The sequence below is a fragment of the Helicoverpa armigera genome, chromosome 2 (genome assembly GCF_030705265.1).
Source record: "Helicoverpa armigera isolate CAAS_96S chromosome 2, ASM3070526v1, whole genome shotgun sequence".
NCBI classification, from domain to species: Eukaryota; Metazoa; Arthropoda; class Insecta; order Lepidoptera; family Noctuidae; genus Helicoverpa; species Helicoverpa armigera.
The window spans coordinates 8613792-8636700 of NC_087121.1; the positions used below are offsets into that span (position 1 = coordinate 8613792).

Below are 22909 nucleotides of genomic sequence, written 5' to 3' on the forward strand. Positions count from 1 at the left end.
AATTTTATTTTGTGTTGGGGTTGATGAAAATTAAAACAAAATGTTAGCTGCTATAATTTATTTGTAAAAAAATATTCTACTCACTACATAGCCAATATATCAGTTAAAACTTTAATAATTTAAGTATCCATCCCTGCGTAAGTCACATTATTTATCATCTATACAACAATAACTAATGTTTCACAATGAGTATTCCGGCCACGTGTTCATACTAAACAATCTCAAACGGATAATTTATGCTGAAACTTACTATAAATACGTACAGTTATGTAATTTGACAACAACAATAACAAATGGTCCATCAAGCTTTCTATATTGGAAATTATTGCTTTACATCATAATATATAAATACGTCTTTACGAAGGAAATCATCCTGCAGACTAATTTACATCTGCTTATAATCAAACGAGTTGAAATTTGACATTAAAGACGAGCTTATCGGTATCAAAGTTTTGCCACTGGACGACTGGGCTCGCAGTAACTAGGTAAATACAACACTTTTTCTTAATCATAATTACGATAAGTATAGTATATTTAATGTGAAATATAAGGCTAATGTGACCGTATGTGGTCTATTGCTTTCATCAAATTTATTGCTATCGTAACATTATTCGAAACTAGTTCGAGGCATTAAGTTTATTGGCTGCGTGCTCACCCGTCCAGCGCGCTCAATATATAATTGACAATATTCATTCTATATTATTCAGAATTAAGTGTTCAGTTTAACATACAATGTTCATCACCACTTATCACAATGTTATTGCTTTTCGGATACACACATCTACATTCTCCAACAAAAGATATCACAATGAATTAAAATACTTTTACATCAACATTTTTCGAATAATTCGAGTGAAATAGAGAGAGATTACAAAACAGAAGACATTATGAGAGTTCTTGTCAGTCTTTAATCTTCGAAAAATGATGTTACATACAATGTCGAATGGAATTCCTAGTATATGAATACGAAGCCCATATTCCAGCATAAATTATAATAATACACAACAACATTGGTACTGTCTGCGTCCCTGTCAGACGTGATAATAAAACAAAATCACAAACACATGCTTGTTAGAGCGTAAGCACACACAACACAACCGGTTTGTTAGTAACTAAATGACGATATACATTGTTCATCAACTCTTAATACCGATATATCCATAAATTAACCTAACAATAATAAATAACCAAATTGGAAGATCTATTAGAGCTGTATTCTGCTTCATCTACCAGACACAGACACGAGTTGGTCTAGCAGTTCGGAGACGACGATGTTCCAGTGAGAATATTTAACCAAACATTCCACTACACTACCACCCACAACTACAATTACAAATTTAAATTCGGAAGTCAATCTAGATAAAACCTATAAAAATACAAAAATAATAAACCTAACACAAATGTACAGAGTAGAGTTCAATAAAATAATACTGTGTCACTACTGCAATTAGCAATATTCGTGGAGAATTCATAGCGATTGCTACTACTACACTGTGTGGTTTCATACTGACGCAACACGTTACCCCTACACCGCGTCGTATTTCCATCACCACTGGTAATGCATTGAAGCAACCACTCCATAAATAATACCATCCAATTGCATATTGTGTATATTTTCCTATTTCAAAACCAATACTTGGTAGGTACAACTGGTATTTTATTATAATTCAAATTCGAAAAAAAATATCAACATAAGTATCCATTTTAATATTCACTGACTTAAACCATTATTCCTGGCTCCAATTTAAAAAATAATAATATTCGAGATAAAATTCCATCAAAGATATACTCTTAGAAAAATAAACACACCCTAGGTACTATATCAAGTTCAAAAATTATCATGGATAAATATTGATTTTCAATTTAATATCATCATACAGAGAGCTATAGTTAAGTAGAGAGCAAAACAATTTTAGAATTTACGTACGTTACAGTTTCATCATAAGTTAGTGAAACATTATTGTCAAGGTAGACTGCTACTCCGAAATAAACGTAAGCAAAATACTACGCGGTACTTAGGGTACACACTACTCCGACAACTATACAGTGATCCCAATAAGAATGAATAAATAATCTCAATTTTTAAAGCTTTATAAATACGATAAGCTTGACGTAACGTTGAAGGTTAGCTGCAACACAATACGATCAGGATCTCAGCGACGCTACAGCTGAGTTTGTCTTGCTAAGTATTATCACAATGTCTCATAGACTGCTGTATTTTACTGGCCCGTGGGGTTTCGATAATTAAACGAACTAATACTAAGTTAAGTAGAGACGTCAAGTAAAGGACGGTGACAGAGTTCACAGCTAAATAAGTCGAATGGAAGCAATAACATAACAGCCCAGTTCAAGGTACAGATAACGTAAATGCTTTCTGTTATAAATAAACACATAACACTGACCATTATGAGGTGAATCCGGTAGATTTACTCAATATAATGCCACAACGTTTCTGTTAAATGGTTTGTTCTAACGCTTAACAACCAAAAATGCCCAATAATCATAAATGGATTGAAAAATTAATTCTTAAAATAAACTTTTACCTATGATGTAAATCTATTTTAATAATGCCAAAGTTACAGGTTTTATTAGTAATGTTTAAAGGCAACATCATAATTGATATAATGTTAATGAGAAAAGTATGCTAAGTATTTGTCACAGATTAGTGATCATGATGGGTTTAGTGGAGTTAATCACTAACTTTAAGCATGTAATGCAAAAGGGCAAGGTAGATCAAATAAAGTTAATTTCGTAGCATTTCAAAAGTCTAAGCTGATTTGTCAACCCTGTGTTGACAATATTATCTGGCTAATAATTTTCCAGAAATAGTTTTGCTTGTCATTATTGCTTCTTCTCATTTCGTTACCTTAACTAAGAAAAAATACTCGACAGAAAAAAATACTTACATTGTAAATACTGACCGAAATGGGAAATAAATTAGACACTTATAATTTACTGAATTCAAGCATTAAAACTACTACGTAAATAATAAAATTTACAATATGACCTAAAACTAAAAGAATACTTGCGTCCTGCAATAGGTAACCGTAAATATAATTTCAATAATATCAAAGAGAGCATTCTAAGGCAAGGCTTACTATAATAAAACCCGATATAGTGTCATTATCGTTTTGAGATTTATTATTACAGATCGAAATCGGCGTCTGTACGAAGTTTAACGAACAAACCCGAATAGTTTTCATACGGCCGCTAGAACTAATCTCATGTTTGGAGTGTTCCGAGCTGCCACATCACAAATTGCACGATGCGTTCACATGTATGACCAACAATCATACATATCACATGTTAAGAAAATATGTACACACAGAGTTCCCTTTCGCATATCATTCACTATGGTACCATTTTCTTCCCTATACATTAAATAGGCACTAATACAATGAACGATTCCCGCGACCAAATCACGAAGTGATAATGCGTAATGCCCTAGTATTTGTATATTGTTAATCGACGTTCGAGACGATTTGCTTTGAATATTAATTACACTGGATTGTCGACCACGAAAATTAGGCACGTGATTTAAAAGGCATCTATTTTTTGCCAACGCGTTTCTATAAACATTTATGTAATCTTTACCGTGTCGACAACCTACTTATTGCTTTAGTTTTAGTTTAAAAGCACTTGTAGATAACTATTCCAAAGTTCAACCGGTCGCTAGATATATTTTTAATTTGAAAAGCCGAAACCGTCAATAAAGTGCTAAGTGAGAATCGATTATGAAAAATGTATGATCTCCTATAAAAATAATTCACATTTCATTATAGCTCTATGACGACCGGACGAAAGGAATGAACAATTTTTAAATATATATTTTTCCCTCTATTGTCATCAAACACTGGCCTGAACTATCACTAAATAGATATTTAGTACTATATAATATGAAGAATGTTATTATTGCATGTATACTTAACGCTATAAATTTATTGCTTTTCGAGTGAGTGTTGGGGCGAGTGTTTTACAAAAGGCTGCTTGTGTAAAACGTTCGCGGGAACACTAGTTAGTCGTGGAAGAGAAGCGATCGATACAGGATACACGCAATGCTCTGTGGGAAGTGTGAGTGAGGCTATCACAGGGGCAGTCAGTGCGTCTCCTCGGCCGCGGCTACGTGACTGGCTACTAGGTTCAGCGGCGCCTCGTCGTACTCGGGAGCGTTCAGACCCACCTACAACAAAAAGTGATTTTACATAAATGGCCTAAATCAGAGCGGCAAAGTAATTTGACGAGAAGTGTAGTTGAGTATGAGCAGAGGTGGATCTAGCTCTCAAAGAAAAATAGAAAAGGTTGAGGACATTCATCAGAAACTGGTGAAAATTTAAATACATTCACATTCATTAAATTCAGGCATAAAAAGTACATAGAGGTAAGTTTTGAACATGAAATGGTCCACTTCGATCGAAAAAGATTTCATGTCATTACTTACAGCCCCGGATCTTCAATTTATTTTAGGCGGGGCAAAAACTGAAAAATGCCGCCCCGCTTACCTTACTTATGTTTATTTTCACCAACGATTGTAACTTTTTTGGTAGGTAAATGACTATAAAAAAGTGTTCAAATCATTATAGGCTCAAACTGTTGGCCAGGTTTAAGTAATGAGAGTCGAGACAGATTAATGTACACTAAAAGTTATTTTTGCTAGATTTGACTTATGAAGTTAACCTTTCCAAAGGAATGTCTGTATAATATTGCGCGAGCGAAGCGAGCGCGAAATTTTTTGTGCCTACGACACAAAAGTACCTGATTAAGTACATTGTCAAGCAACAAGTAGCCGCGAGCGAAGCGAGCGCGAAATTGTTTGTGCCTACGACACAAAAGTACCTGATTAAGGACATTGCCAAGCAACAAGTAGCCGCGAGCGAAGCGAGCGCGAATTTTTTTAGTTATTTGTTTGAAGACTCACAAATTAAACTGGGAATTATGTACAAATAAAAAGAAACCGTGATTAGAGCGAGTGTCATTAAAATTTGTGTTCGTTGATTCGGTTAATAAAAATAATAAACCATCAGAAAAAGAGCGCGTACATTGTCTTTTAGTCGCGAGCGTAGCGAGCGAGAATTTTTTCACTTAGTTGGAGGATGTTAAAAGTGAAAAATAATCAAAATGATTAATTAAACAAAGCGAAGGCGACTTTTTTAGAAACTTTGCTTGTCAGTATTATGACACAATGTGGAACTTCCTTATCAAACGGGTGTAATTTCATCGACATTTTCTGGTGGTGGGGCGCCCCGCGGCGCCTCTGAGACCGAGGCTGCCGGGTTATTCGCACACCCTGCACCATAGGTTAAGACGGCCCTGTAGGTAACTATTATGGTAATCTGTGATGTAGGATTTAAAATCACGCAGCCACCTGATTTTGCCGCCCCCTGAATTTGCCGCCCGGGGCATGGGCCCCGGCTTGCCCCCCCCTAGATCCGGGGCTGATTACTTATAAATTAGTAGTGTAGCTGCGGCACTGCGGTCGCTTGTAGGCAACAGCTCATTCGAAAACGTTCCTTAAGGGTAAGTATTACATAAGGCTTTGTACGTACCTGGTCAGTGTGCGGGCGCACGGTGCGCGTGTTGTGCGCGTGCAGCGCGGCCAGCAGGTGCGGCTGCAGCTGGCGCCGCAGCGCCGCCAGCACCGCCTCCTCCGCGCCCTCGCCGCCGCTGCCCGCGCCCTCGCCCGCCTCGCACGCGCCGCCGCCGCCGCCTCCGCCGCTGCCGCCGCTGCGACGGGATTCTGAAACGAGAGGATTTATGTCAAGCTACTCTTTTGTTACCCGTTACCGAAAAAAACGGACGATAAAGTCGCATCTATGCAACGTTAGCGCTTTAGCACTAGAACGTCGAGGCTGCGCAACATTGGCGCTGCGCAAAAGCTAATGAAATAAGGGGTTGAAAATTGCGTGGTACTGGAAGCAAAATGAGATAAGCACATAAAGCAATATTGTTAAAGTGCTTAAAAATGCGACAGGGAAAAATTTTGCGTCCAAATAAGTCACACCAATTTAACCTGTATTTCAAAGAAGTCCATGCGTTGTCCGACACTTTACATAACAGAATTATATTAATCAACTACTCTTATAGAGGGGTATAGTATCGCAACACATGGCAGTGGGACATAGCAAATTCTGCTTGAAGTAAGCACACCATACTGACATAAAGTAGGTAATTATGTCAATTCTACAGATAGTGAAGCATACTCACTGCTCTTAGTATGCTTGGCATCATGCCGTGGCCTCCGGCGGCGCGTGTGTATGGTGTCGCGGCGCATGGCGGTGGGGCGCGGGACTCCGTGCAGCTTGAAGTACAACCCGCACGCGTTGCACACCATCTCGCCGCGCGCGTCGCGTCGCCAGATGGTGGTTGTGTGCGTGCCGCAGTTGCTGCACGACAGTTCTACGCGAGCGGCGCCGCGGCCCGCGCCCGCCCCGCCCGCGCCAGACGCGTCCGGTGGTTCCTGCTGTATACAAAACACATAAATATAAGTTGTTTGACTTTGAGAGCAAAGTTTGATACATGGTACAAAATATAAAACTCGGCAGCGAATTTCTAAAAATCAGATGGCTGTGTCGTTGACTGTTCAGCAATAGAGGCTGTCGCAATAATCAGCATTGAGAAAACCGACTAGAGACGGAGGACGATAAAAGAATATCTCGAATCGAAGAGCTCTTGTTAATTTAGAACTATGAAGCCAATTTCATATCCTGACAAAAATGACATAATTGACTTGTTTAAAAATCTTACATTTTCTGAAGCTGTTTGAGGCCACTGCTGGTTAGTGGCGGGCGCGTCGACAGCCATGACGGGTTGCGCTCGCGCGGGGAAGCTTTGTTTTCTTCGCGCCGTGCCCGCCACGCCCGACCCGCGACCCGAACTGTGCCACTCACCATTCTGTGGACAATATATATAAAATAAAATATGTATGGAAAAATATTATTTTGTAAGAAAAAAATACTATTTTTCAATAAAACAAAAATTTGTTCCTCAATGTATTATTGTAATACTTTGGTGCAACTGGTAGTTTGGAGTATGTATGTACATTTTGATCTGTATATCTGACAGTAAATATATGTCCAGAGACGCAAAAGATAACTCGTGTGAATTATCGGAAAGCATTTGAAACAAAAGGGGTTAAACCCAGATACAGATAGAGGCGTGTGTATTTCTCACAAGCATCACCTTATCTCTGAAAACGTAACATTATATCACTTAGGTACAGGAGAGTGATATTGATAATAAACATAACAGTCAGCAACAATCCAAACTTCTGGCAGTTACAACAATTATTATTATTTGCTAGTATCGTTATATTTCTTAAAGACGACAAGGAAAACTGTAAAGCAAATTATGAACATTAACATACATCAGAAGGACAATAAGAAGCGAAATGACTGTCGTGTCATCCTTCTTTATTGCTATTAGCGTTCACCTGTATTATTCCCCAGTATAGTTGTAAACACTTTAGGAGATTAGACATAGACATACGGCAATTTAGTCATATTTACCCGACTGCTAAGAAAAGTAACATTTTTAAAAGTGTAATAAGAAACATTTTCGGTTAGTACACTTTGTTAGTTGGAGAGTTTTACCTTTGTTAAGAAATAATTCAAGTTTTTATTTAAAAAAAGATTTCATTAAATCTCTATGGTGTTGAAGTGGTAAATGTTGGGATGTCAATTAGATTGTTTTGCTTTAGATCCAGGCAGGCTTGAAATTTTGAGTGAAGCTAATGAGTATTGCTTGATTGCGTTTCCAGTTTTTTTTACATCTTTACTGTCCAGTTAATTTGTATTAAAATCAGACTTTTAATATAAGATGTGGTAAGATGTAGAGGTTTATTTGTGTATTGTCTGTTGTCACAAGACGTAAATCTGCTGGAATTTAAATCGTGGACATTTGGAGACCTGTCTAACTGCTAAAGGATAGCATGAAGGTTAGTTTTATTGTTGTGTTACATTTGATGTTTTCACATATTAAATGTAGGGACATTACAAATCAATTTCATTGTTTTTGTACTTTAGGCTTCTTATAAACAATACAGTTTATGCAAATGTTAAATCCTGAGTAACGCAAGGAAGATAAGTTCCCTATTAGATAAAAATATGATATCTTAAATATGATGAGAGCCTAAACATACTGCCAAGTACTAATCCTCCTAATAAAAGTTATATTTTAGGAATTTGTATAAACATATGGAACTCAAACATTAGAAAGCTTATCAAACATATTAAACGAATGGAAATAACCCAGATAGCACATTCATCTTTTTTTTGTGTTGTTGTCGTCGTATTCAAACTTTTAAAGACTTCTTAACTTGTATTCTACTGGTAACATATTAGTTAACTTCTTACTCATTTCATGTTACGATCTGTGAGTATAAATAATTAAATATTTCTATGTCAAGGACGCTATTTACATTTATCGCCATTGTAATCAGCCATTTAATGTTACTATTGTATATTGCGTATTGATTACACCAATAAATTTTGATAGCGCATTATTTGATCGTGTCATTAATAATATTTAATATGGCGTCATAGTTTAGTTAGCATAGTTAATCTTTTATGTACTATTACACTGTACAAACCAATGTGCAGTAGGTAATCAAACATAATAGTGTTATCAGCGTATCATGACTAATTAAATAATACTGATAACAGTTGTTATCATGTTTTTAAATCTGTGTAGTATTCTGAAATACTTGTGTTCTTACATCTACAGTAGTCTAGCTTAAAAACAGGTGTTCATGTTGCCTATCTGTATCTATTCTATGAATATTCTATGAATCCTTTGATTAATCCTTGTATTTTCCTAAATTATTGATAACTACATAGGTAGTAATGGCGCAATTTTTGTGAATGAGCTTACGATAGTAGCTAAATCATTACTGGCAATAGAGCATGATGGCTAGACGATCGAGGCAGTAGCTAACTATTACCAGATGAAAAATAACTTTTAAACGTGCTTTAGTATATAAAAAGGAATATAATAAACCATTTTGATTTGTAGCAAACAAAAAGGACGAAGCACAAAATACACTCTACTATTTAAATCTCATTACTGGTGATAATTTCAGTAGAAACTAGCCGTCTGGAAACTAACCCTCCCATGAGATGGAATAACGGCTCATATGTAGATAACAAACGCATGACCAGATAGTTCACACGACCGGACCTTGGCAATATGCCAAAAAACCGCTAGGACAGATAACAACACAAATATTGAACCAAATTTTACATTACAATAATGTTACGCCGTTTTTTTACTCGATGACGTCAAGACAACCCGTCTAAAGAAAGGGCAAGTTTATTTTTTTATCATTCAATTCGTCATAGCCTTGTAAGTGATAAGTAACTCCTAGACTAGTAAACTCGAGATTATCGGTCACAAGAACACATTTTTTTTTTTATATTCAAAAAGGTGCAAGTTAAAAATAATTATCTACGGAAAATAGGTGTTTCTAATCAACATAAAAACGAAGACGGCACTGATACGAAATATATATCGTTTCATTACGTTCCGTGCATGACTGATGATAATAAAATTAAACTCAAATGCGGAACACGTATTCCGATTCCGACATATTTCCTTATTCGTGAAGTACAATACAATTTTATAGCAAATCTTCAGCTATAAATGAAAGAAAATGGTGAAGACTGGTCATTGCATACAATATGAAGTGCAAATAAATCTAGAATTATTGGTTTAAACATACACCATGTGTCTTACTTATTATGGACTTTCCGTAAGATTCCTTTATTTTATTTTCATTTCATTCAAATAAGAAAGACTTGAATGACAGATATATAGATAAAATATATCATAAATAGGTACATAATACCTAATATATCGAATTGTATAGTGTGCTTATTCCTTTTTTTCACAATGCGTAAATGTTATCATTCCGCCTATTAATTAGGGAAATGTGATTGAATAGATATGTATTCAGAACCACATATTAATAGCCTAATTAGTAATTATCAAGTCCTAATCCGACCCGTGCTAAGTATTATGATAATAATCTTTCTGCGATTTACTATTAATTACCTACACAACTACCTATATTGCGTAGAAATCTAAGTACACAGCTCACTGTGTGTGTAAACACTTCCTACGAATTTCGTGACATGAAAAAATCTAGGAACTTGTGAGTCACGCGAATTAACATTTTAGTTTATTAAAACACACTAATACTATGCACACATAAGTATTGGGTTATAAGTGTGATAAACTTTAATTTTCCATATTATTAAATCAGGCCATAGTTTCAGCATACAGTAACTAAATAAGACCTAATACATAATGTACATATTTTATATACCTTGTGAGATTTGACATTTGATTTGAAATAAGTAATCAAGGGTACCATACAACAAACCTGATTCTTAGAGTTCCGTAGTATAATAGGAACCCTTATAGTTTCACCATGTCTGTTGGTCCGTCCGTCCGTCTGACCGCAACATGCATAACCCATCTAGACACACGGCAGTGTGTCCGCCAAGTTCGTCTAGTCTATCCACTTATCCGGTATGGGCTGTACGCGGGAAACTACGGACCCTACACTGAGCGTGGCCCAACGCGCTCTTGGGCGGTTTTTATAGGACAATGGTACGGATCCTTTCATACCCGAGTTCGACTTATTGACCATTTTTTTCTGGCTTATAATTTTAAGGTATTAGTTAGTACTGACCGGTGAAACAGAGCCGTTGAGCGGCTGCTGCATAGCGGTGGAGAGTGGGGATGCGGTGGGCGTCCTCAGCGGCGACACTGTCATACCAAGCTGTTTGCTGTTGATCAGCCGTCGCAGTAACTGCGTTGCTTCCCCGCTGCGACCTGGACACAATAAAAATATTTTTATTTATTTAACTCAGGAATCTAAGGCCCATAGATAAATACCTCAAACTAACATATATATATTATATACAATCATTATATTATATACAAATATTTAAGGCTGTAAAGCTGAAGAGTTTGTTTGTTTTCTTACTAGGAACTGCTAGGAATTACTAGTCCGATTTGGAAAATGATTACAATGTTAGACAGCCCATTTATCGAGGTAGAGGTTCCTACGGGATGCGGATGAAACCGCTGGCAGAACCGCTAGTAAACGAATAAAATTTGTGAAGCCATAGGACGAATAGATCATTGCCATGGGATCATACTTGTTGCATTACCTGATGTGTCACCATGAGCATATTATTACCGGTACTTTAATTGGTCCAAAAAATTAATAAGTAGGTATACATGAGATTAGTAAAAGGCCGAGAAAACAATTATTTTTTTTTCAAACTATTGATCAGCATTATAATTATTATTGTAATGCAATGGTTTAATGAATTCATTTCTTTAATTAGGTATTGTAATTGGTGCTCTATTATCACGACTATTGAATCAAGAATCCCAAGAAAGCAGGCAAGCGAAATTGAACTTGACTCGATCAGAATAAAGTTCAGTTTGTTTTGCATGCAGCAGTTGTTGCGAGACAAGGTGCTCAGCATGATTATAACATCGCACGTCATAAAAGTTTCTGGACTGAATAAGAGCGATATGGACTCAATTTTCCTCAATAGCTACATAGCAGAAACAATCTATCTGATACTAATCTTAAGAGCTGTCAATCAACCTTATCTCTAAGTAATGTTAGTGCTCACCATTTTGCCTGTGTAGAGCCTGCCACAGCGACTCCTTGTCCTGTTCGTGTTCCATCGGTGGCTGTGGCGAAGACTGTGTCGACCTAGCTGACTGCGTCTCCTCAGGGTCGTCCTGTAATGTACATAAACAAACATTATTACCGAAATTCAGAATTCGCAACTTGGATTAGGAATCAAAATCGTAGACTCAGCCACAACTTGTCGAGTTCAGTACAACGTTTGTAGGTCACACAGGTTGCAAAAATATCATTCAATGTCGCTGGATACAATGACGTCACTCCAACCTTGTTCGTTATCTCTCGTTTTCTATTGTGGACGGCAGAATACCTAGTTGACCTTCCTCTAAACATGCTACTGAAATTAATACACATCAAATTATGAAGGCCTCACCTGCGACATCTGAGATATATCCATTTGTAGCCTATCCGGGTCTGACCCACTACTACTCCGACTACAATCTTCATACACCGATGAATTCTCCTTGGACGTCTTCATTTTGTTTCGTCCAAAAACGTGTTGCTTGTACTCGTCAACAAAGTTGGGCTTGTGTGTAAGTGTTGTGTGGAAGTATGAGTTGTTCTGTTCCTGCTGGTCGGTCTGTTCCGCGGGCTCGTTCTTGACTGTGCTGTATAGAGAGAGGTCCATTTCCTTGTTGTCATGGTCTTCGTTGCTGGCGGGGCTGGCGGCGTGTGGCGGCGCGCTGTACACGCTGTACTGCTCGTCGGGGTACTCATGCGCGTAGGTGTCGGCCGCGCCGCTCGCGTGTGTCCTGTCGATGACGCCCGTGTAGTTCGGTGGATACTTCTGAGATTCTTCGTTTTCCCGCTGCGCGACCGCCACAGCCTTGCTTATAATATCGATGACGGTGTTGCAGTGCATCACCTCTCTCGCTCTGTCAGAGGGCGGTAAACTCGGCACGCTGTTGAACATTATATGAGGCTCCTCTTCTTGTTTGACCGCATATTTACTTGGGTCGTAATTTTTAATCTGCAGTAGTGTGACCGCCGCTTGCCGGCTCTCCAAGTTCTTCATCTCCTCAGTTGAATCCGGAGAGCCGATCTCGGCATATTTGTGTTTTAATTCGTGCTCGTACTCGCTGTCGCTCAGTGGTTTGATTATTTCTTCCAATTTTGCCGCCGTTATGTTCAGGATCTCCTAAAAACAAAAGACAATGTTTGAACATGAAACGGAGCTCCTTATTAGTAGGACGATAGCACAAACAAACACCGACCAATGAGAAGCTCGCTCATTTCATGTCACTCGTGATATCAGGCGGCTCCTAACTGATAAGATAAAACATATTGTGATTCGAAGGTGTTCTCCAGTGCTCTTTCTAATTTCGATGAAAATGTTCTTCCAACCGATATGCAAAGTGAGTGACCGAAGTGACCGAGATACAAAACAGAGACGATCGTTGTTTGTGTACCTAAAAGATTATATAAGTAATGGTGTTTCTTTGTTGTAGGTGTTAATGATATTATGCGTCCTAGTTTCATCGAGCCGTGCACAAGAGGCCGACGCGGAAAACGTTCCATGTGATATTACCATACAAGATTCTTTAACTCTTAACTGTTCTCGTCGCAACATTGATGAGATTCCCGAAAAATGGCCGGAAAAAATAAACAGCGTAGACAAAGGTAAATTCATACGAACTGAGAGAGAGGAATCATTAATCATCACTATCAGTATGACGTTAACAAAACAAATAGCCACAATACAATCACAGCACCTACAATTAATAACGGGCTAAATGAAACTAGCGTTATCTATAAATAACTATCGGCTGATCATCAACATCTGATCAAGTTTGGGTATTACCTAAAATATATTATTCATAGTAAATTCGGAATTTGGAGTCGTGCATACGTTACGTAGCTCTACGTTAGATAATGGATGCAGTGAAGTTTACCGTGGGTGGAATGGATTAGCTTTTATGAATATTGATGAAGTGTTAAAATGACTATGAACTGTGATATATGCGAAGTATTTAAAATAGATTTTAGAGTAACTTTCATGCGGTAGCAGTGAAGAGTGGAAAGCAGGTGAGTAATCGTAACTTGTAACATTCCAGATGGGCATGTGTTGATAACATTTTTCAACAATACGATATCAAACGTGTCGCAACTGCCCGCGGTGCCCGGCAAAAGGGTGGCCATCAGCTTCAAGTCCAACGAGGTGGTCGATATCGAAGACGATGCTTTCAGTAACATCGACGGACTGGTCTACTTGGACTTAAGTAACAATTACATATCCGGTAAGTATTTAATTGTTATCGTTCTCATAAACATACACTACAAGTAGACAGCTAGCGGCACTTGAAAGAATATTCAAGACAGATAAAAATCAACAAACGAATTTATTAATGCTAATAACAATAACATAAATTTTAATTTACATATTTTGAACACTAATCTTGCCAAAATTATGATTAATATTGGCAGAAACCTGCTTGTTGTGGCGCGCTGACAGACTACTAAATATGTAGCTACTATTGACCTGACCACCCTCATACATTACGTACGGACGCGAGAGATGCTATACGTGATTATTGATCAGAAAACACTTATCTGGGTCAGATATTTATGTTCACAAGAAAATCAAACACAAAAGCGCTATACAAGTTATACAAAACAGACGTGATGTTATACATGTACTGTTGAATGCTTAGAGGAACTCTGATTACTGCAATCAGTCAAGTGACATTAGAAGTATCCTGTTCACGACAAGTGCTTAGCATATCGCTTGCTCCGTATTGTTTGACATAACAACAGTGCCGTATACATTTTAATGTCTTCTTGACAAAAAAAAATCCACAGCCTTTTTGAAGAGAGCTGCCTTATCATATTTTCCGATCACTTCGTTGGTTTAAGTATTGAGTCCGAACGCCCACGTCTTCTTAATTTACGAAAATAAGTGGAACAGAGAAACAAACACTGAATAAAGATGATCTAAATCTTAAACAAATTATTCTTATAAATCCGTAAACAACATTAGTGATGATTAGTGTGGAAGAGTAGATGTTTCCATTACGTCTTTGATTTCAAACTTTCCATTCTAAAGGTGAATGAATTCTGCTAAATGTACCTTCAAACGCGGCGTGATATACATAATACATATAGATTAGAAACCCATTCAGGTTTTTTATTTTCCGATCTATATGTATTTTGAGTGTCTAAGCGCAGATTGCATTAAGACGGAGTGTGAAATCAGTTAGCGCAATAATTTTGGTAATTTAGTAAGAATAATTTATAATCTTTAACGTTCTACACAGATATGAGCGTATACTCGACATCTTTCATAATATTAGTCATCGGCAGCGGTACATTTATTTATATGGTTTCGCCGAAGAACGCTTGGTTGCAACACTTTTATTCACAAAAATGTCGTAAACACCATCCAACCATAGCCTTGACTAAGACAATATGTATAGGGTTTTGTTCTCTCGGAAATCTAAGTGCATGTTAAGTTGTCAGTTCCAGATGATACACAACTGGACAATACGACCGACTATGTATGGCTATATTCGGTGTTACTCTGGCAAAAGTATCAAAGTAGACTTCTCAATACTTCCATAGATAGTATGAACAATATTATGTATATGGCTTTGAACGCATGATTTCATTTTGACATGAATATAGGTATTTAAATAATTATTATAATTATGCTGAATAACTAAGATTGAATCTTAACGATATAAATATGAAGCAATTCTAGATTACTAAGAGAATAAAGCAAATTCTCATCTATTGTTTAGATTATAATATTATACATGTATCGCATTCAGATCCACAAGTAATTAACAACAAAGTCTAACTGAAACATACCTGCGACGTGCAAACAGGACGACAAAAAAATCATTAGCGATACCATAACAACAGAACTAATCCCCGAGCAAGCGACAGTTCAATCAATGGCCCCGGTTCAATGATCCGTAATTATAGTTTTGTGAGACAATTTTCTAATTTAAGATTTCCTTGTATTGAACCGACGAATGGAATTTTAAATTAGGCCACGCCTAAAGGATACACATAGCCCATAGCTATAGGTAACCGATAGTGACACTATCAAACCATAGACATATAGGAAATATACTCAACCGAAGTTTATGATAACCATATTATCTCTTATCTCAACATTGATGTGCACAATAAGAAGTCGCAAATAGTCTTTACGCAAAATACAGTATCTAATCAACATAAATACATAAACATGAAGAAAGTGTATGTACGTAGAGGTGATCTATGAAAATATTCTGTCGATTTGGTAGCTCGTTAGAAAGTAAACTCAAACAATAACGTGCGCATGATATACTATTAATATTAGAAGTACGTTGTTTAGCAATTACTGTTCGTTAGTCAATAATTAATCAAGCAAATGCCGTTCACTATGATTCTCAAGATGAAATTAATACAATATTGAAATAAGAACAAAAGTATTGTGTGAGTCTTGTGTATGGTCATGATTTATATTAAGCTCGAGCTTCATAGAACGATCACTTTATCCATGGGTGGAACTTTGGGCAGCGTTCTCTCCATTATTCATCCTAATATAGAAATGAAGTATTTATTAAAACTAATAAATACTTAGCGAATAAAATGTAACCAGTTCTGGCACAGTGAAAACTATGAATCACTAGGAAAGTGGGCGGACGGATAAGCCGTATGCAACTTCAGAATGAATACAAAGCAGGAAATACTATTGACGTAAATCCTACAAATGCATTTCGTTCTGACAGCACTTCTTTATAAAACTAACTAAGAATTTTCGAATTACTGAATGTGCTTGATAAGTAAAAAATATGAATTTCTCTTTCAGGAGAGGTTTTGAGGAGCGAAATTTTCCAAGGGCGCTACCTTGACGGTAAATACGCGAACATCGCGCTGGAGACCCTGAACTTGGGCCACAATGACATCCACTCGCTAGACCGGTACCTGTTCCAGTACACGCCGAATCTGACGCGGCTGTATCTCAACAACAACCCTATTGAAATACTCGACCACGTCACTATCCTTGCACTGGCTAGTGCTACCAATTTGCAGGTAACGGTTCCATTTTAAATATTACACAAGATTTCATAATTAATGAATACTCTGATAAAAGAAATGCGTAGCGACAAGCGCTCTCAGTTCCGTCAGCTTTATACTCGGAAACTACTTTTCAAATGTCAAAAATTCAAGGGAAACATAGTTTGCGCAACTTGATACATGCGCTGCTGCTCATCTAACTGACATAATTCTTTAATCGCCACTTACGAAACCCAAGAAATGGGGCGACCTACATTTATTCAGGGATCACTATCACTAACATCGATCGCTACAAAAACAAAGTTCATGAATGCACCAATCTGTTTATCGATTTTGGAGTAAACAAACATCTCCAGATTAGTGATCATAGTACATGATAATCACCTACATCATTATTAAATAATATGAGTGTCTGATGATAATTCGCAAGTTACCTGATAAAAAAACCGGCCAAGTGCGAGTCGGACTCGTGCACGAAGGGTTCCGTAAATTACAGTTAAATCAACCTATCTCAAAAACTATAAGAGATACTTTGATCAAACCAAAAATCGTTGAAAGAGTTAATTAGCATGCATCACCTCTATTTTTTTTAGAATTTTATACCCCGTAGTTATAAAAATAGAGGGGGGGGGACATACTTTTTACGACTTTGAGAGCTGATATCTCAAAAACCGTTCACTTTAAGAAAAATGTTTTTTAGATATATCATTTTAAAAGACCTTTCCATTGATACCCCACACGGGTATGTACATCGAAAAAAAAAATTTCATCCCTCAGTTACATGTATGGGGGGCCCCACCCCCAATTCTTTTTTTTACTATTTAGTGTCATATTTTTGTAGCGGTTCATACAACACATATTCCCATCAAATTTCATCACTGTAGTACTTATAGTTTCCGAGTAAATCGGCTGTGACAGACGGACAGACGGACAGACGGACAGACGGACATGACGAAACTATAAGGGTTCCGTTTTTGCCATTTTGGCTACGGAACCCTAAAAACGGGGTTATCAAACTCTGGCTTTTTATTGATGCAATAAAATTCTGATTTACGATGGGACAAGTTCTTCGAGTATTGTGTCAACCTCAGCTCAGACGTCATGAGAATATTAAAAAGTCTATTACTAGAAGGGACTTCACAAAGTCAATAACAATGAGCATTACTCACGATATAACATACTCTCGCCATCATTAATTAATTAAAGAGAAGCATACATTACAGAGATTATGTATTTCCGATTAAGATTACATTCCAATCGTGGTTGTGTCACATAATTATGTATAAGAAAGAATAAATATTATAAAATCATTATAACTGTAACACATATGTTTTAGGTTTGAGAATACCCATGCCCTTGAGAAGCACCCCTATTGTTAGCCGCAGACTCCCGCTGTGTTATCTTCCACTATAAATACGCCTTTTTTGTTGTTCAATTACAGGTTTTGGACTTGGCGAAGACCGACATCGATAGTATACCCCTAGACGCGTTCAAAGGGTTGTCGAAGTTACAACAGATCGATTTATCAGACAACCGATTCGTGACTGTGCCGGAGAGTCTGAGCCTCGTCGGTAACTCCCTCAAGTACCTCACGTTCAACAACAATCCCATCGTCGAGCTTAATGATGATAGCTTCGTAGGTAAATACAAACTTATTACTCATTTAATTCGGGATATCGTTTCAAATTGATAATCGGATTTTATATTTATTGGTGTTCAGCCACTGATAGAAACCGGCAAATATTATATGTACTACTCGGCACAGTGATGATGATCGTGAGTCATGGATACGGTAGTTACGAAATAACATTCTATGAGAACCTGTTGTTATCAGCTCACGGGAAATACCAAACTCAAAGACAATCTTTACGACACTGTTTATCTGCAGTATTGCCAAATCAATCACCACGATTTCACTACATTCCCGTACTTAAGTGCCTTATAATACTGGGCCGTTAATTTAGTAGGAATTGGACCCGATATTTGGCAACGATGTTAATCTGGAGCATATTATTACTCTGAAGTTCATAACTATCAAAGTATCTATTTCAAGAACATCGATTTACTCCATCATGGAGTGGTATAGACAGTTTCATTAAAGTTCCAGATACTGTAGTGTAGTACCTACATGGGTAAACAATCCAAAGAACAAAAAACCTGATGTTATCTATGTTAAATAGTATTCTGTACCTGCCTACGTACGCGCTGATACGGAAGTACATAATAATAATAGTATCAGTTTTTTTGCAGGCTTAACGAACTTGATCGAATTGGAAGTTGGCGAAAACGATTATTTGGACGAAGTGAAACGCAGCACGTTCTCCCCACTCAAGAACTTGAGGGTTCTCCACCTGTGCCATAACCGAAACCTGAGATACATCAGCCATAATGCGTTCCGTGGATTGAAAGATAAGTGGACCTTGAAGGAAGTGAGTAACGCATTCTAAACCATTTACCAACCAACATTAGATAGGAGGTAGCGCCAAAGCGGGAAAACCTCTCTGTAGTTTTCGTATGCGCGATGCTAATTCTGCGCGTTATCAACGCGAAAATAATGTATTCTAACATTTTTATCGAGTCAAATCTAGTTTGAAGTCATGTACCTACTTAAGTATTTTCGCACAATGATTAATGTTACTCAGAATGACGACACCCGTTTATTATTGTGACTGATCAGATATTCTATTATAAGCTCATGGCAACATGTTTTATCAGATTCAAATGTATTATACACATTTTAGTTAGTATCATAATCATCAGATTATAGAATGCATGCAATCCAATTTGCCCCAGTTTTTGAGTGCTTACACGACAGTCGCGGATCGGGGTCAGCTTACTAATCATTTTAGTGTTTTATTTTGATATACAATCAATCAATACATTGCCACATGTATCCTAAAACTGGCACTGAATTGATTTTTACTATTGTAACATTAACCAATTATTGTTACTAGAGTAGCAAATTGAATTTAACAAATCTAATTACTGTACCTATTGTTACAATGTAGATAGTCACAGTTCAACAAGATTGATTAGCAGAGTTACTACACAATTGCTACTGTAAAATTAATTGGGACTTCCCTAAAAAATTTATACTCATAATACAATCAAATGTTTTTGTACATAATTTGTATTCACTTTGGTTTTGCACATTTAAACACTTGATAGGGGCTGGCCTTTCCTAGATTCTGTCATATAAAAGCAAAAATATTTGAGGATACATATGTTTGTAGCTGTTTCTCGCCCAAACTGCTAGATGGATTTTAATGTGACTAGGCATAGTTACAGATATCAGAATAATATGTAGGGTGCATATATAAATATGTACAGTATAGTATAAACAATAATGCATTGTTAAACAGGTGTACCTAGACGACAATTACCTCAGTGAGCTGTCACCTGATCTGATGCCATGGAACAAATTAGAAATCTTAGGAATGACTGGAAACAACTGGCTTTGCAACTGTGACCTAGCAAACATTGTCACTAAGCAGGAAGCAGGAACTAAGTTCCAGATAGGAGAGATTCCTTAGTAAGTATTTGTACAAACATTGCTATAATTTTTGGGGAATGTTTGAGGAATCAGTTTAAATAAGGAGCCAAGGTGTATCAATCCTCGCTGACAGTAACAATATTGTTTTTCATATTGATTCCTAGTAGCTGATATTTACTACTTAAGCTTCTAGAATGAATGGCTACTAAACTGTCAACTCATAAACTGTTGAAAATCTTATGAGGTCACCATTTCATGACCTAATCATTTACAAGTGACTATTTATATTTATTGCTTACTCTACAAATTATTTCCTTTGTATTATTACATTCAAGAAATATATGACATTCCATTATTATGAATTTAATATTTCATTTATAATAACAGTAAAGTTATCTGAAAAAAAAAATATTCTCTTCTATTTTCAAGATTATTAATTGCTTCTCTCTGGTCATTAATAAACTGATTATAATAAAACTCTAATGCTTCTAATAAAAACAGGTCACAGGAACGGCTAGCAATTAAATAACGCAAGTTATTTGTAAACACAGATTGCTCATAAATTGATAGCTATATAATAATATTGATGACATAAACAAACTATTCTAAGTTTATTACACAAGGCACATCCAGTTAAATGTGTAAATGTATTAACAATATGTTATCTGATTACAGCTGTGCAGCGCCCATGAGATTCAGCGGTGCATACATAACAAACATTACAATCTCCTACTGCCCTACATTGGATACCACAACTGCACCTAAAAGAAATTTCACCCTTTCAAACTTGAGGCCTAAACATGTTATTTGGAGTATGCTAGCAGTGGCACTGATAGCCTGTCTAGGCATGCTTCTTGGTCTACTTGTCAATGCAGTTAAAGCTTTCTACAATAAAAAGATAAGTCAACCAATCCGCTACATCAACATCAACTCAGACTCCAGTTTTGCATAAGGACTACAAAAAGTACTTAATATTACAATGTATGTATTATACTCCCGTAGAATTAAATTGTCAATAAATCTTTAGATAGTAACCAAGACATGTAAATAAAAATTGTATTAAATATTTTTTTGGAAATTATTAATAAAGTTTAAAAACCCTGTTGGTGCTATTTTACTTCTGTGAACGTAAACAATAAATCTAATTACTTAAACTCACCTCTTTTGGACCAGATAGTGAATTGGCATATTGCACGAACTGTTCCAAAAGCCGTTCAGATTTGTGTGATAACTCTCTGAAGGTGTGAAATTCATCAAGTTTGTGTGCACAGCTCCCACACACAACTTGTGGCAGCAAGTCTTCAGGGGACACCTAAAAATATTATTCACAACATTAGACATGTACCTATGTTAGTTTCACAACACCAGTCATTAAGAGAGTTGATGTGGCCAGTGACCTTTTGCAAGTGTAATCATAGATGATGACTCATGGGAGGCAATCTGATAACAAACACATTAAACAAACCCACAAGTTGTTTACTGCACCAAGGAGGATGCACACTGTGACAAAAATGGGAAGATGCAGTCCCCCTGCAGATTGATTGCCTTAAAATACCAATCTAAATATAGATAATATTGAAATCTCAAAATAGCAGGGCATAGCATAATGTGGATAAGCACTGCAAGGAGAGCATTGGTTTGAGTAGTGTATTTGTGGAGGAGTCGAGGCGAGGGCGCGAGGGCCAGCGCAGGAGCGGGGCGGTGTGAGGCGAGGCGAGGTGGTCTCCGCCGTCCGCGCTCCTTTGTTATCAGCGACGCGGCCGCTGATACAGCGCGCCTGCCACACGCTCGCATATCACTTCCACGAATGACATTAGTCATACGGCCGAGCAATCGACGCGTGGGCCGTAATATGATATCACAATGCGAAAATACCCAACACCCGCGAGAAAGTTAATGGCGCTTATCAGCATCCACAATCTCATACGCTTACGCTAAACTTTCACACGAGAAAACTCCTCCTTCTAAGTAATCATTGCGAGAAATAAACCAAAATTATTACCATTATTGACAAATTTGCCATTATCATCTCGGAAAGTCGTGATTTATCCTTATCACGGTCGAAAATTGGAAGTTTAACATCACTGCAATTATCGCCACAGAATGATAAACAAAGGCGACACACTGAATGGAACTTCGGCGGCAAATTACACATATTTAGAAATTAAAACAGAGAAAGGTATTCACAACGAAAGAAAACATTTAGAAATTAATCAAGTAACTTAATTAAAAATTAAAAGGTTTTGTTGAAAATATAACTCAGCATGCGATGATGTAGAATACATCACATCGCGATTGTCAACCAAACGAACGAACAAGCTACACACACATTGAAAATCTCTATTGTTTACGAAGCGATGAACGCGTCGTATGTGTGAGCTACGAAAGTTTGTTCTAGTTTACGCACTGATAAAATGATAACATTATCAAATGATTTGTATTATCAGTATTATTGCAGTAGATATGATAATTGATAAAATTTAATGAATGAATAGTAATTACACCATAGGAGGACGTATATGCACTTTGTAGAAACTGCAAAGCCTTGCTTAGAAGATTAAAATATTTAAAGAATTAAAGGCACTGTGAAGATTTGGAAAAAATGATAAATTGTATGAGCATTTTGGTTGCTCATTTATCAAATTGAAATCAGATTGTATTAAGTACATTAAGATTTAATTTTTATGTTTGTTTTGGCTTTGCTTGCAGATAATTAGTCGTAACGAGAATAACAGTCATTATTT

General features: G+C 36.9%; 2 protein-coding genes across 2 annotated transcripts; one reads left to right on the forward strand and one right to left on the reverse strand.

Annotated features, from left to right (window-relative positions):
- Positions 1–43: 43 nt before the first annotated feature.
- On the reverse strand, positions 44–22549 carry LOC110371329 (uncharacterized). The gene is made up of 9 exons (XM_064039235.1): positions 22168–22549; positions 21325–21477; positions 12039–12803; positions 11649–11760; positions 10688–10830; positions 6742–6888; positions 6202–6457; positions 5544–5734; positions 44–4180 (listed from the first exon to the last, which is right to left on the reverse strand). Exons 1-9 carry the CDS (start codon positions 22318–22320, stop codon positions 4097–4099), a joined length of 2004 nt encoding a protein of 667 aa, XP_063895305.1. The 5' UTR covers positions 22321–22549; the 3' UTR covers positions 44–4096.
- Positions 12864–21268, forward strand: LOC110371409 (phospholipase A2 inhibitor beta). Its single transcript, XM_021327640.3, has 8 exons — positions 12864–13020; positions 13114–13285; positions 13720–13902; positions 16464–16687; positions 18114–18312; positions 18923–19101; positions 20035–20204; positions 20841–21268. The coding sequence occupies exons 1-8, from the start codon at positions 12991–12993 to the stop codon at positions 21115–21117; spliced, it is 1434 nt and encodes a 477-aa protein (XP_021183315.1). The 5' UTR covers positions 12864–12990; the 3' UTR covers positions 21118–21268.
- Positions 22550–22909: the final 360 nt, after the last annotated feature.

Coding starts and splice junctions, on each gene's coding strand:
- LOC110371409 (XM_021327640.3), top strand. CDS start 12,991: ATGAAAATGTTCTTCCAACCGATATGCAAA. Junction 18,313..18,922: donor TAATGATGATAGCTTCGTAG/GTAAATACAAAC, acceptor GTTTTTTTGCAG/GCTTAACGAACTTGATCGAA. Junction 20,205..20,840: donor CAGATAGGAGAGATTCCTTA/GTAAGTATTTGT, acceptor ATCTGATTACAG/CTGTGCAGCGCCCATGAGAT.
- LOC110371329 (XM_064039235.1), bottom strand. CDS start 22,320: ATGTGTAATTTGCCGCCGAAGTTCCATTCAGTGTGTCGCCTTTGTTTA. Junction 12,804..21,324: donor CACTATCTGGTCCAAAAGAG/GTGAGTTTAAGT, acceptor TTTTGTTTTTAG/GAGATCCTGAACATAACGGC. Junction 4,181..5,543: donor TGCGCCCGCACACTGACCAG/GTACGTACAAAG, acceptor TTTTTGTTGTAG/GTGGGTCTGAACGCTCCCGA.